The sequence below is a fragment of the Plecotus auritus genome (assembly GCF_963455305.1).
Source record: "Plecotus auritus genome assembly, chromosome: 1".
In the NCBI taxonomy this organism is placed as follows: domain Eukaryota; kingdom Metazoa; phylum Chordata; class Mammalia; order Chiroptera; family Vespertilionidae; genus Plecotus; species Plecotus auritus.
The window spans coordinates 13,501,163-13,515,126 of NC_137770.1; the positions used below are offsets into that span (position 1 = coordinate 13,501,163).

General features: G+C 44.5%; 1 protein-coding gene across 2 annotated transcripts in view; it reads left to right on the forward strand.

Moving 5' to 3' along the window:
- Window positions 1-9,510, forward strand: part of RPS6KA5 (ribosomal protein S6 kinase A5) — a 132,078-nt gene extending 122,568 nt beyond the window's left edge. For both annotated transcript variants that reach the window (XM_080645802.1, XM_080645801.1), the window contains 3 exons: window positions 4,158-4,317; window positions 5,896-6,059; window positions 7,611-9,510. In XM_080645802.1, the coding sequence (XP_080501928.1) occupies window positions 4,158-4,317; window positions 5,896-6,059; window positions 7,611-7,850 (564 nt within the window). In that variant the 3' untranslated portion in view covers window positions 7,851-9,510. The remainder of the gene's footprint in view (window positions 1-4,157; window positions 4,318-5,895; window positions 6,060-7,610) is intronic.
- Window positions 9,511-13,964: the final 4,454 nt, after the last annotated feature.

Sequence of the window (13,964 nt, forward strand, 5' to 3'; positions counted from 1 at the left end):
GTGGCCTTGCCCAGAACCCTTCAGGCCTGCTCCGTGGCTCTTCAGTGGAGTTTTTGGAGCCCCTTTCACAGATACTCTAGCACCGTGGTCGGCAAACTGTGGCTCACGAACCACATGCGGCTCTTTGGCCCTTGAGTGTGGCTCTTCCACAAAATACCACGGCCTGGGCCAGTCTATTTTGAAGAAGTGGCATTAGAAGAAGTTTAAGTTTAAAAAATTTGGCTCTCGAAAGAAATTTCAATCGTTGTACTGTTGATATTTGGCTCTGTTGACTAATGAGTTTGCCGACCACTGCTCTAGCATCACGTCTACCAAATCCTGTAGCCGAAGTGGCAGGACGGGTTGTATTGCAGCTTGCACTTGCAACAACACCTTCTTTACTCTGGGCCTTACTTAAACAGGTAGCCTTCCAAGTCGCCTGACAAAACGATTGGAGCCACATTCTCAGCTGCAATGTATGCCTCCACCCAGACCCAGGGAAGCCCGCTGAGCTCTGTGTTGCTCTCCAGTGGGACGAGGTACCGCAGCCCGACCTTCAGAGGGGAATGTCTCTGTGCCCTGACCGTTGGCGCTAAACCCTTTCCCAGGTGACAGTCCCCGGATGTTTGTAGTTTATCTCCACCCTCTGGCATGCATATGTATAGGGCACTTAGGATACCTGCTAGTTTCTGCCATGGACCTCATGTAATGAGGACATCAATACAGAGAACCAGCATGGCTTCTCTCGAGTGTCAAGATGATGGAGCCCCCGCAGACCGTTACAGCAGAGCAGGAACGTCAGCACAGCTCTTGGGTAAGAGTGAATGCAGTCCTTGCCATGTGAGGACTTCCTGCTTGGACCTTTCCTGTTGAAGGAAATGAAGAAGAATCCATTGACCAGGTCAGTAGGTGCTTATCAGCGCCATCAGCTGACGTGACGTGTCCCCCATCAGCACGGCAGCTGGTCCCTGCTGGCCCATCTTAGCCACGGCTGCAGTTCCTCCGTGTGTGCACCGTTCCTGTGCTCAATTCCTCCTCCTCACAGCCTGTGCTCCTTAGTAACATAATCGTGTATAAGCTTTTGCTTCAGACTCTGCTTTTTGGGGAACCCAGCTCAGGTGGTTGGTGCCAGCAGTGACCTAGAAAGCAGACCACAAAGGGACTTGGAAGGATGTCTCCCCCTTCCCATAGGGCGTGGGGTCCCTGTTGCCATCCAGCCAGAGAAAGAGGAGGAAGGGGTCAGCAGCGAGCCCGGGATGGAGAGTGGGTGTGTAACTGAGCAGGCTGCTGCTGCTGCTTGTTACCAAGCGCAATGGATGGCTTGATCTTGTTGCTTTTACTCTGAAGATGAAGAACTGGTCTGAGAGGTTAACTGATCTTCCCGAGCTAGGAAATAAGCACTTGTTTGAAGCCAGGTCCATCTGACTCTAACACTCATTTCTCTCCTCTGTGTCCTCTCTGCAAGAATGATGGCAGAGGCCAGAGCCCCTACTTAGATGGGGGTGGGGGCAGACTTTGCTAGCTGAAGAAAGCAAGTGATGGTCTAAGGAGACGTGTAGCTTGTGCCAAGGCAGGGAGGCGGAAGAACTGTCGGTAGGGAAAGTGGGGGTGGAGCCTGGGAACTGCAGAGGCCCAGGCCCAGGGGAAGGTGTGGGGAGCCAGGGAAGGAGTTTGCATAGGGCCATGATGGAAGGGATTCCACTGCTTACCTGTTACTCTGTGTCTGCAGGAAGGATAATGGACAGGAGTCAGAAGTGGGCAGTAGAGGCCCTGGTGTCAGTTAGGAGACTGTGAGAGGAAGTTGGGCAGTTTCTCCTAACCTGTGGGCTCCAGGTCAGTCCGATGCAGTTGTAGCCTTCCTTCCATACCAAACCTTTAGGAGATTTTGGGGTTTTTTTAAGTTGTTTGTCTTTTTTTCTACCGATGTCCTAGCATTTCCCTCCTTAGGACAAATATTTTTCTTACTATATTGCTCAAAATTAGAAACAGGTGTCTTCTCCTTGTCTTCTGTTTTCAAACTCTCCAATCTCATGAGTGTAGTTTTTTTCCTTCTCAGGCACAGCTTTTTTTCAGAAAGTCCAAATTCGCCCAAAGCCCCCTCATCTCAGGTAACCTCAAAGGGTCAAGCTTCTTCTCTGGTCTGGGTCTTGGTCATACATCATCCATTCTTCTTACCTGGGTTGTGTTGACTGCCTACCTGGCTGTATCTCTTGGTTTTCCTTTTTATGTTAAACTAGAGGCCCAGTGTACGGATTGGTGCACGGGTGGGGTCCCTCAGTCTGGCCTGCGGGGATCGGGCCGAAACCAGCTCTCCGATATCCCCCAAGGGGTCCTGGATTGCGAGAGGGCAGTTCTCTGGTGACACACCCTGGAATTGGGCTCCCTCCCCTCTAGTTCCAGTTGTGTCACTCGAGAACCACAGCTGCCAAGTCACCGCAGCTTGGCAGCTCCTGCATTGAGTGTCTGCCCCCTGGTGGTCAGTGCGTGTCATCGCTACCAGTCGGAGCGTCTGCCTCCTGGTGGTCATTGTGCGTCATAGCTACCACTTGGATGCGTAGGCTTTTATATATATAGATTTATCAGCCTGCCTGGGAATTCCCATCTTTCCTGAGAGCCAGTGTGTCAGAACTGCTTCACCATCTTTGCCATCATGAGGGTGCGCGAGCTTGTCAGATGACCAGGGGAGAAAAAAGGCTGTTGCTCCTAGTTGCTTGGAGCCTCTGCAGCTCCATGCCTCCTCCTTAGGGCTCTGCTCTTAGTGTCCCTCCCAACCACCTGGCACCACCACCCTTCTCACCGCGTGGTTCTCTGGTCTGCGCACAGACGTGGTTACTACCTAATCACCAGCCCGCCCACCACCGTCTGCAGCTCCCTTCACCCCAGAGAGCCTGTACGTCGCTCAGCAAGCTGAGAGCAGACCCTCCAAGAAGTTTAAAGGGTCACCTTTCAAAAATCCAGTCTCTGCTACAAAGACAAGCCTTAGCTTTTTGGACTTCCTGTTGACTTTTTATTTTATTTATTTTTATTTTTTATTTTATTTATTTATTTTTTAAATATGTATTTTATTGATTCTTTACAGAGAGGAAAGGAGAGGGACAGAGAGCTAGAAACATCGATGAGAGAGAAACATCGATCAGCTGCCTCCTGCACACCCCCTACTGGGGATGTGCCCGCAACCAAGGTACATGCCCTTGACCAGAATCGAACCTGGGACCTTTCAGTCCACAGACCAACGCTCTATCCACTGAGCCAAACCTGTTAGGGCTATTTTTATTTATTTTATTTTTTTTTTTTTTTTTTTGAGAGAGAGAGACATCAATTTGTTGTTCCACTTTTTCTGCATTCATTGGTTGCTGCTTGTATGTGTCCTGACCGGGCATCAACCCACAGCGCTCTAACCAACTGAGCTATGTGGCCAGGGCTCTATTGACTTTTTACCTTTCATGTAAAATTTCAAACGTGGCTACAATGAAATAAGGTGACTGTAGAGAGTTGATTGCATTTAACCCAACAATGAGAAAAATAAAATTAAAATTGGGATAATTACAAACAACATAAAGAAGGCCAAATAAAAAAATTTTAAAGTTCTTATCCATAGTTAATATCCTGAGGAAAGAATATGGAATTGGATAGAAAAAATAGTTATTCTGGGTTCTGCTGTCTTTAAATTTTCTGTTAACCTTAAACACACTCTTTTTCAAACAGAGTATCCCTTTTTCATTCTTGTTCTGAATATAGTCATACCAAAGGCCCAGTGCACAAAATTCGTGCAAGAGTAGGCCTTCCTTCCCCCGGCTGCCAGCACCGGCTTCCCTCTGGCACCCGGGACCCGGGCTTCCCTCCGGCTGCCAGCAGGTACCCGGGACCCAGGCTTCCCTCCAGCTGCCAGCAGGTACCCGGGACCCAGGCTTCCCTCCGGCTGCCAGCAGGTACCCGGGACCTGGCTTCATTTGGAAGATCATCCAGAAGGACGTCTGGTCTAATTAGCATATTACGCTTTTATTATTCTAGATAAATGGTTTTAAATCTTGATGTCATAATAAGCCATTCCTCTTCATTTACAAGTCTTTGAAAGGTATTGGTTGTTTCAGCGATAGAAGCCACATAATCTTTTAAACCCAATAATGCCAATCATAATAAGCTATTGAAACATTCTTTGTTTCTTTTTTTCTCGATAGTATACTATGTTGTCTGGGCAAGTTCCATTCCAATCTCATGACAAAAGTTTGACATGCACCAGTGCAGTGGAAATCATGAAGAAGATCAAAAAGGGAGATTTCTCCTTTGAAGGAGAAGCCTGGAAGAATGTATCCCAAGAGGCTAAAGATTTGATCCAAGGTAAGAATCTAAGGAAATTTTATGTTATGCACTGTGCAGAGATTGAAGTGGAGTCATGCCATTACACATGTTTGTTCATTACTCAAGGAGTCCATGCGTTCTAAAAGGGTTCCAGACTGCTGTGTTGTGCCAGTTCTTCTTATCAGAACATTCTCCCTCTGTAATCCTATCCACTGTCTCCACAGGAACTAGCTCCTGGGTCCACCAGCATCCCAGTCTGGCACCTCCACATCGAACTGTACTTGTTGTTGTTGTTGTTAAACCTCACCTAAGGATATTTTTTCCATTGATTTTCAGAGAGTGGAAGGGCGTGGGGGAGAAGGAGAGAGACAAACATTGATATGAGAGAGACACATTGATTGGTTGCCTCCCACATGCACCCCAACCAGGGCTGGGGATTGAACCTGCAACCCAGGTACTTGCCCTTGACAGGGAGTTAAACCTGAGACCCTCCAGTGCACAGACCAACGCTCTAACCACTGAGCACATCGGCCAGAGGCAAACCTGTGCTTCTTTACTCTCCTTTCCCCCAAACGTGTGCCTCCTCACAGCTCCCTCTTTGGCACTGCCAAGAAGCCAGGCCACCAAATCAGAAAGCCTACTGGCTCCCAGCCTTCCTCGCCTTCCACAGCCAGTCACCGCTTCCTGCAGGTTCAGCACCCCTCCGCGCACCCCGCTCCCCATTCACTTGGCCGCCACCTTAGTCCTCGTCACCATTTCTCTCCTAAGATCCTACAACATTCTTTCAACTTGTCTCACTTCCTCTCACGTTACCTGTCCATCATCGACCGGCAGAGTGACCTTCCTAATGTCCAGATATGCTCCTGTCTCTGTTAAAAATCCTTCGAAGAATCCACCAACCTCAGCTCATGCCCCCTCACAGCACATTGAAAATTCAAGGCCCTTCGCAACCGGGCCCCACCTGCCTCCGCCGTGGTGAACACTTGATTCCTCAGTTGTGCTGAGCTTCCGGGTTCCTGCACCCCACCTTCCTGTGCACTAGCTCTCCTTAACCCCTGGGCACCCCTCCTCATTGAGCCAACTTCTCTCATCCCCCAGGACCCGTCTTCTGGAAGTTTCCCAGGGTGCCCACGCCCCCTCGGCTGAGCCCTTCCCCTCGCCTCCAGCACACGGTCCCCTGGTGGTGTGAGAGCTGGGCTTGTCTTCCTGTCTCCTCAGAACTCCTCTTTGAGTCTCCCCTTCCACTTCTCTCGGCCCGACCGCACCCGTGATTTAGAAGGTGCTGGTACAGGCGTGAAGGAGGTCCAGCTCTTTCCTCGGTGGGAGTTTACCCGGTCACCCTGGGGAGTCCTTGGTGGGGTGGCTATCTTCTCCTGATTGAGAAGTCCGTTAGCCCACAGCCTCCTAGAAATAGGCTGTTGTGGGCTTTCTCATTAGCACCCAGTGCTCACTAGGGCATTTAAGAGCAAATGAAAGGGTAATTATTTTTGCAGGAGGTTGAAGCCTTATAGAAACCATCATGTCATGTGAACATAATTGAGATTTATATCTGAGGTTGATTTTAAACCGTTTGAAATGGCAAATCACAAAATAAAGATGTCTTGTTTATTCCCACAGGACTTCTCACAGTCGATCCAAATAAAAGGCTTAAAATGTCTGGCCTGAGGTACAATGAATGGCTCCAAGACGGCAGTCAGCTGTCCTCCAATCCTCTGATGACTCCTGACATCCTGGGGTCTTCAGGAGCCGCCGTGCACACCTGCGTGAAGGCCACCTTCCACGTAAGGGCCTGTGCTCTGCAGTGTGGGCTTTGAAAGGAATCAGATACCCCATAACCTCCGAGACACACTCTGAGTAATAACAGTTAGAATAAGAAATAAGAGTTCTTTTAATGTCAGGATACAAACACATTTACAAGCCGCAAGTGCCTGGGGCCAGAGGCCCTGTGAACCCACAGTGCCCTTCCTAGACGTGTGGAATGAGGGTGTGAGATCAGGCAGTGGGCGGTATTGGAATAGCTGGAGATTTCCTGTAGGTGATGAAAACAATGTACTACCTACTACTAGGACTTTCTTCTCTCAAATAAGCAAAACCATTTTCTTTTAAAACGATAAACACTAGGAACTAAGGCTCCCGTGAAAATTCGTTCATTCAGCAACCGTTTTGGGCCTCCTGCGTTCTAGAGACCATGAGGGGTAAGAAGTGGGTATGCGGCATTCGGCACTGATTGTGTTTGGAAGGCTGAGCCTGCATTGCAGGAGCCGCACATTCGTGCCCAGCAGATGCAGACACATTCAGGTAGTTGTCTGAGGGGTAAATGAGTGAAGGAGAAATACAATTACCTCTGAAGGGATTATCTTGAGAAAGGAGGGATAGTTATGCTTCCCCTTTAGCTGCAGAAACTGATTTAAAAGTTAATGAAGTAGGACCGTGATCGGCAAACTCATTAGTCAACAGAGCCAAATATCAACAGTACAACGATTGAAATTTCTTTGGAGAGCCGAAAACCGACTTCTGCGCATGGGCCACGAAGTTTCAATCGCACTGTACGTGCACCCACACGTGGTATTTTGTGGAAGAGCTGCACTCAAGGGGCCCAAGAGCCACATGTGGCTCACGAGCTGCAGTTTGCCGACCACTGAGCTAGGATATGGTGAGGTATAAAGAGATTAACTGCAAGAATTTGTAGCAGATGATCCATGTATTCTCAGGAACGTGATGCAAGGTTGTCAGGGGCAACCGCAGCCATGCCAGAGCTTGAGGCTAAGAAAAGTGAAGACAGGCTGCCCGCCCACAGGCTAAAGCCGGCCTGGGGTGTGTAGCCCTGATCTCCTGGGTGTAGATTAACTGGCCAACTTAACGCCCAATCGCATTGACTTGGAAGTGGAGCGCAGGCCCCATAATGGATTAAGTCTGTTTTGTGTTGGGACTTTGTGGTCAGGATTTTAAATCTCAGACACAGAACTGGTAGAGTAAGGGGGGTAGCAGGAGTGGGGTGTGGGAGGGGGGTGTTGGATTGCTGATAGTCTTCAGGAATTTCCAGTCAGTCAGTGTTTCTTACTGAGAGGTAGCGCTAACTTCTTCAAATGATGTATGAGAATCATGCCTCCCGGACAGCCAAGCTGGTTTGGTTTAAGCAGCGTCCTCAGCCACCACCCCATGAACCCTGTACCCCACGGGGGGTTTGGATACCATGGTTTTAGGACTTTGTTCCCCAAACAACTTGGAGCTGTTGGTTGACAACCAAAGTCGCCTCCTGCTGTAAGTCATAATTGCCAAGGAACCTTCCATCCTTGTGCCTTCATCGGGGTTCCCTTGTTTCTCTCCCCTAGGCCTTTAACAAATACAAGAGAGAGGGGTTTTGCCTTCAGAATGTCGACAAGGCGCCCCTGGCTAAGAGAAGGAAGATGAAAAAGACCAGCACCAGTACGGAGACGCGCAGCAGCTCCAGCGAGAGCTCCCATTCTTCGTCCTCTCACTCTCACGGGAAAACCACCCCCACGAAGGCCCTGCAGCCCAGCAACCCTGCCGACAGCAGTAACCCCGAGCCCCTCTTCCAGTTCTCGGACTGACCCGCACAGGAGCCGGAGCGCTCTGACCCGTGGGCCTGGCACCTTCGCTCCCTCGGCCCTGCCTGAGGCGGTGATCCATCCAAGTCAAAGCTTGTCTACGTTAAGAAAATAAAATATCCTGAATGAGCCCAAAAAACAACAACAAAAACCACCAACCAAACGGAAAAACAAGTCCCGCTGGTCTCATTGGAATCTGCCTCTTGGGGAATTTTTTCAGGAAAACCCGTTGGTTATCCTTGTCCGAAAGCACTGGACAGACAATGTTACTGTGAATGAAGCACAGATGACACGGTTTAGTGACTTACCTGGTGCCAGCAGGACGGTTCTGGAAGGAGCAGAGGCCCCTGTAAATGCAGTTGGGGGCTGCCCGGATTCGAACCGCTCGCAGAGTAGTCACAGGCCTTTCAGCTGTCTGCCGGCAAGTTACTCCTACTGTGGCGACACCTTCTGCTTTGCCTTGTGGATAATGTGGGCTTTTAAGAGATTTGCACCCTTTCAGCAGGAATTTATCAGAGAAAAAAATGTCTGTTTTAAAAAAGATTCTGTAGTGAATTTTATGTGTGGCATATCCTTATTTCTGAGCGAGGACTTTAATTTATTGTTTTTATTTTATGGTTACATGTGATGATAACCTACTATCAATCTTTTGCAAAAAGTAAAAGAAAAGCTGTAAGGACTCATGGCCCCAGGCGCTGTCTTTGGGCCCATCTGAGTGCATGCTCAGCTCTGTTTCTCACTTTGCACTGCTCTGTCCTGGCAGTTTGCTCAATGGTATTGCGACCCATTAAGGTACATGTCTGTTTTAGGTAACATTGCACTTTATGAAAGGATATGAATAAAGCGAACTGTTTTATAAAGTGCACTGGTTAAAGCATATGTACTGTATTTCTGCCATTTTTTTTCCGTTACCTACTTTTAAATTTGTCCTCACGCCCCCTTCTACCTTGTTTGCAACAAGTAGCATGAGCCATGTTACTCCGCCAGCCACCCAGGCACCGACGTGGGGAAAGCTAAAGGGACGTTCTGTTCAGCACTGTGCTTTCTATTGGTACACTGTGTTGTCCGCAGTGAGGACTTCCTCCTGTGGCCGGATATCATGTACATCATATTGTAGAATCATAACCATGGCTTATTTGGAAATTTTCCTGTTAAATTTTAAATCCAGAAAGCATATTTTATAAACTTACGCAGAGCACTTTTATTGCTCAAAAGTTCTGAATTCATACACAAAACAAGTGCTTTGTGATGAAGACATTTCGCTGAGAGATTGCTGCATTTACAAATACGGTTAATTTATTTCCTATGCAAAAAAGATGTGGTCGGATTTGTATGTTCTGTTTTCTTGTAAAGCTATCACACGCAATGTTAGAACTGAGAAAGGTGATCTTGGCCGTGTTTACAGGAATCATGCTTAAAAAGATAAAGCCCAACACATTTCTTTGCGTTTTTGTTCATGATAACCTCTGGAGCATTAGTTTGGAATTTGGGTGTGATATTTATTTATTCATTTATTGCGATAATGCAGCATTGATTTCAACCAATTATGAATACTAAAAATATTGCACTCTATGTAACAGTAGTTTATTTATTGCTAAATCAATGTATATATTATTAGCACAAGCAACAAAAATGGCAAATATTAAAATATTTTCAAAATATTATATTACCTTGTTCACATTTTTGTCCACAATGGTTATTGGAAATAGCTCTTAATACTTTTCAGGGGCCCAACTGATTACGTAATTCTCATCGAATCAACTGTACCCCCAGCTTGTGGTCATTCCGAGTAATGATGGAAGATCTTTCATGAATTATTACCAAATAGAGCTAATTCACAAAATGTGGTTCCATCAGGCACAGATTTATAATAATTAAGAAAATATCCATTTATGTCTATAGTTATGTTGAATATTTTTTGAAATGTGTAAGTTAGATCTTAAAGTATTTTTTTAAACTGCATTCTCATAGACAATGCTAGTTGTAAAGTATAGACTAAAATAATTTTGTTGCTAAAGGAAAATGACCCAGAAAAATGGTCAGTATTCCATAATGATTGATGACGTAATTGACTCATTGTGAACATTGAAAATTAATGGGTTTCATTTTTATTTCTTTCCCTTGCCGTCTCTTCTGGAGGACTTGGCGGAAAATAAAATGGGCAAAGCGTCAGGTAGAGGAAGGAAAGAGAAGGGTAATCCGTCAACTAAATAATCTAGGAGGGGCTTCTGCGAAGAGCTCAGAAAACAGCCTAGAGGCCTCTTGTCCAGTGCCTTCACCCTCACCCTGCTGTAAGCACCAGGGAGGCGCGTCTGGTGCCAGGTTGCTGCCGTTCGGTTGGATGCAGGCGGTTAGTGTACAGTGAAATGCACTTTAAAATTAACAGAGTTTCCACTTAGTCACATCAAAAATAAACTAAAAAGTACTTCATATGGAAATGTGAAATGGAAGGGCTCCTTTGGTAGTAGGGGTAAAATAGAAATATATCTAAGAAAAACAAATGCATACATTAAGTTCTCTTTATACAGTTATGGAGATAGGACCAAATCACCCCTTCCCTTCTTGTTGATTTTATCTAAAGTATGTAGCTTTCATGCCATCAGAAATCGTGGCTCAGAGCGTATCTTTTGTAACTATATATGGCTAAGTGAGAGGCAAGATTAAGAAAAGGAATAGAGGAAAGAAATTTTGAAAGACCAGTTTCTTCTAATTACTGTGCCAGATCCTATGGCTGACTGAGTTAAATTAACTATTTTGAAATTTATTAATTCTTCCAAACCTCTATAAAATAATAAACTACTGACCCACTGGAAAAGAAAGTCATGTTTCCTGAGTTAATTTCAACATGTTTGTTTGTCTTGGAGTTGCAGATTCATTTAGCCCTGAAAAACTGCCTTTTAATTTATTTTTTTTTTATATTACTGCTAATTTCTTCAAGAACTATATAAATGGCTACATTTTAAATATAAGGTAAGTTGTCTTTAAGAAACTTACCGGGATAGCAGTGACTTTTTTTAAATAAGTGAATTGCTTTCATATATAATTTTTAAAAATATGTTCTCAAATAGCTTATGAAAGTCTACAATTTAGTCTTCTTGTTCACCTTGCCCCCATTTCAAACACCTGTTATTGTATTTATTAAAATCATGGTACCTCAAAATGGTGAAAATTTCTAAATTATTAGCCCTATACATGCCTTAGAACACTTGATTATTTTGGGTGTTCTCCCAGTGACTAATAATAAGAACATAATTGGATGTTTATGTTATCACACTTATAATATTCTTTTAAGATCTAAGTGAAAAAGGAAATTCTGATATACCATTTACACTATATCAAAAATAACTGTCTTCTAGATGATTTATTGTAACATAATGAAATATCTATATATATAAAAAGCTAAGTGCCCATCCACCTGACCAGTACCTATGACGTGCACTGACCACCAGGGGGCAGACGCTCAGCGCAGGAGCTGCCATGATGTGCACTGGCCATTTAAAAATAAACAGCACCACGGACCTGGTGCCCACAAACCAACACTCGACTTCCCCAAAGTGGGACACAGGCCCCACCACCATCCCGGAGCGACACGCCACCAAATCACAGCTGACACTGCCAAGACCCCATGGCACAAAATGTGGCCCACAGCCCAGCCCAGAAACGGTCACTGTGAGTGCCGGGTAATGATGTCACGTAGTAACACCCGGCTTCCTCTCCCTAACAACTAGCCTCCTTGGAGTTTCTTTAGCCAGGAACTGACTTGCTTTATAGCCAGGTGCAAACATTTTACAATTTAACCAAATGTTTGTGAAGCATTTTCCCATGCCTCATCTCATTTGATCCTCACAGAAGTCCTGGAGTAGGTAGATATGAAACTCGATAGAATCCTATTTTCTTTTCATTAACCAAAACAATGGAGATTTAGAAAGTTTAGAAACTTGACTGAAAAGAAGTAAGAAATGGTGAAACTTGAAAATGACTTCAGGTTTTCTCACTGTGCAGAATATAGCCAAACACTGCTGCAGTTAAATACTTTACCCTTTGTTCTCCCTGTGTGATCTACAATAATAATCTGCTTCATGTTGATATTTTTTACTGCTGTGTCGCTGGCGCATATCGCACGCATATGTTTTGATCTGTCATTGTCGATCGTGAATTTGGTTGACACTTCTATTATAGAGAAAGGGTGAATAGCGATATTAAAATATTTCCTCTAATTTCCTTTCAATGTGCACAAATCTGTGTACCGGGACACTAGTCTTACAATACCTTACTTGGGCCCCTCAAATGCCTTACACCATTAACACCTAATTTCTGGCCTTTAATTAATTATATCCCCCACATAAGTGTCCATCTTCATGCAATGCCTTTATTTTGCACTAAAATGAATGTTGCAGGCTCTAATGAAATTCAGAATTTAAATGTGATCATAAAACTCAAAGAGTGGGAAAGTAATCGTGAGATAACAGGAAGTATATGCATCAAGTAAATATTTTAAGTATAATCTACCAAAAGAAAATAGCTGCTACAGGACCATAGAGATTTTATTCTGTCTTGTTAAGTGACCTCACTCCACATCGTGATGTTCCTTAGAATATTTTCCTTAGGAGTAGTTATTTAAATTCTGTGAATTTCCAAGAGGCAGTAATTTTCATCTTGAGAGCATTCGTTTGGCTTCTTTTCGGTGCCATCTTCAGCATTTCTTACCCATGGCTTTTCTGTCTTTTTTCTGTGCCCTTTGCTTTGTGTGCCCGGCTCCCTGTTACGTAATTAAGTCCTTTAAGCTTCCCTTCCCCAAGGCTGTTGTCCACCTTTTAGTCCATGAATTTGTGGATTAAGCAGGTGCAGGTATTTGATATTCTGCTGCTATTGGACTGAAAAGGAGTAAGAAACTAAAGTGGCCCCCAAACATACCTGTCTTGGCTTCTTCATAGGAGTGCAAAATAGGTACTGTTTTTTTAAAATATACTGGTATATATTTTTATTGATTTCAGACAGGAAGGGAGAGGGAGAGAGGGAGAGAAACATCAATTATGAAAGAGAATCATCAATGGGCTGCCTCCCGCACGCACCACACTGGGATCGAATGCACAACCTGGGCATGTGCCCTGACCGGGAATGGAACCTCCTGGTTCATAGGTTGATGCTCAACCACTGAGCTATGCGACCAGGCCAAATAGATACTATTGATAGCCAGCCATTTCCTTTCCATTATCGCTTATGACCATGTGGTAAAGAGCTAATATTTAGAAGCAGATTTGGATTAAGAGACAGGATTCTTGGTGGTTGATCATTAGGCCTCGTTTCCTGCTGTATTTCTGCGGGGACAGGTGGAAGGACATGTACTGTTTTTCTAGTTAGGTAATCCCAAGGAGAAATACATCAGATGTGTTGAGTTAGTATTTAACACAGCAACTTTTCTCCGGACACAGGAAGCCGGGATGATACTTAGCACTATGTTGTTCCCATTATTCTTCTCCATTGCATAACATTTTCCATCTGTGCAGTTTTACACAATTTGCCTCTTCACTAAGAGGATATAACATGTTCCTTCTTGTTCCTTCCCATCTTGAGCAGTTTTTTATCTTTTTCGTTTACGCTTTGAAGTCCTGTATTTAAAAAGATGAAAACAGGACAAAAAGATGTCATGACTTAGAAAAGGAAATTTCAATTGTATGAACAGAGTAGTATAGACTTATTTTCTGTCATTTCTGCTTGTGGATGGATTGGAAAATAATGATTTTTGTTGCTTTTGTTTTGTTTTGAAATCCGGTAAGATTGAGGAACTTGACATTCTTAGCTGCAGTTTTATTTTTAACTTTCAAAGAGGCTGGTCATGTGAAATGTGCACTATTTTGCAGGAATGGACATGTGATAATTCTCATTTAAGGCCTGTTGCTGTGGTAGACATTTGATTGTTCACAACAGTTTATTTTAGGTACTATAGTACCATCCTATTTGCTTAAATTATAAGTACTGGTAAAAGGGGAGATGAAATGTACGGCAATTATCATTCCTTTGATGAATCTAAAGGGAACTATAAAGGCGCTACGTTATATGTAAAGTTACGGTAATTCTTTAGTAGTGCAATTTTGAAAAATATCCCTAAAAAGTTTA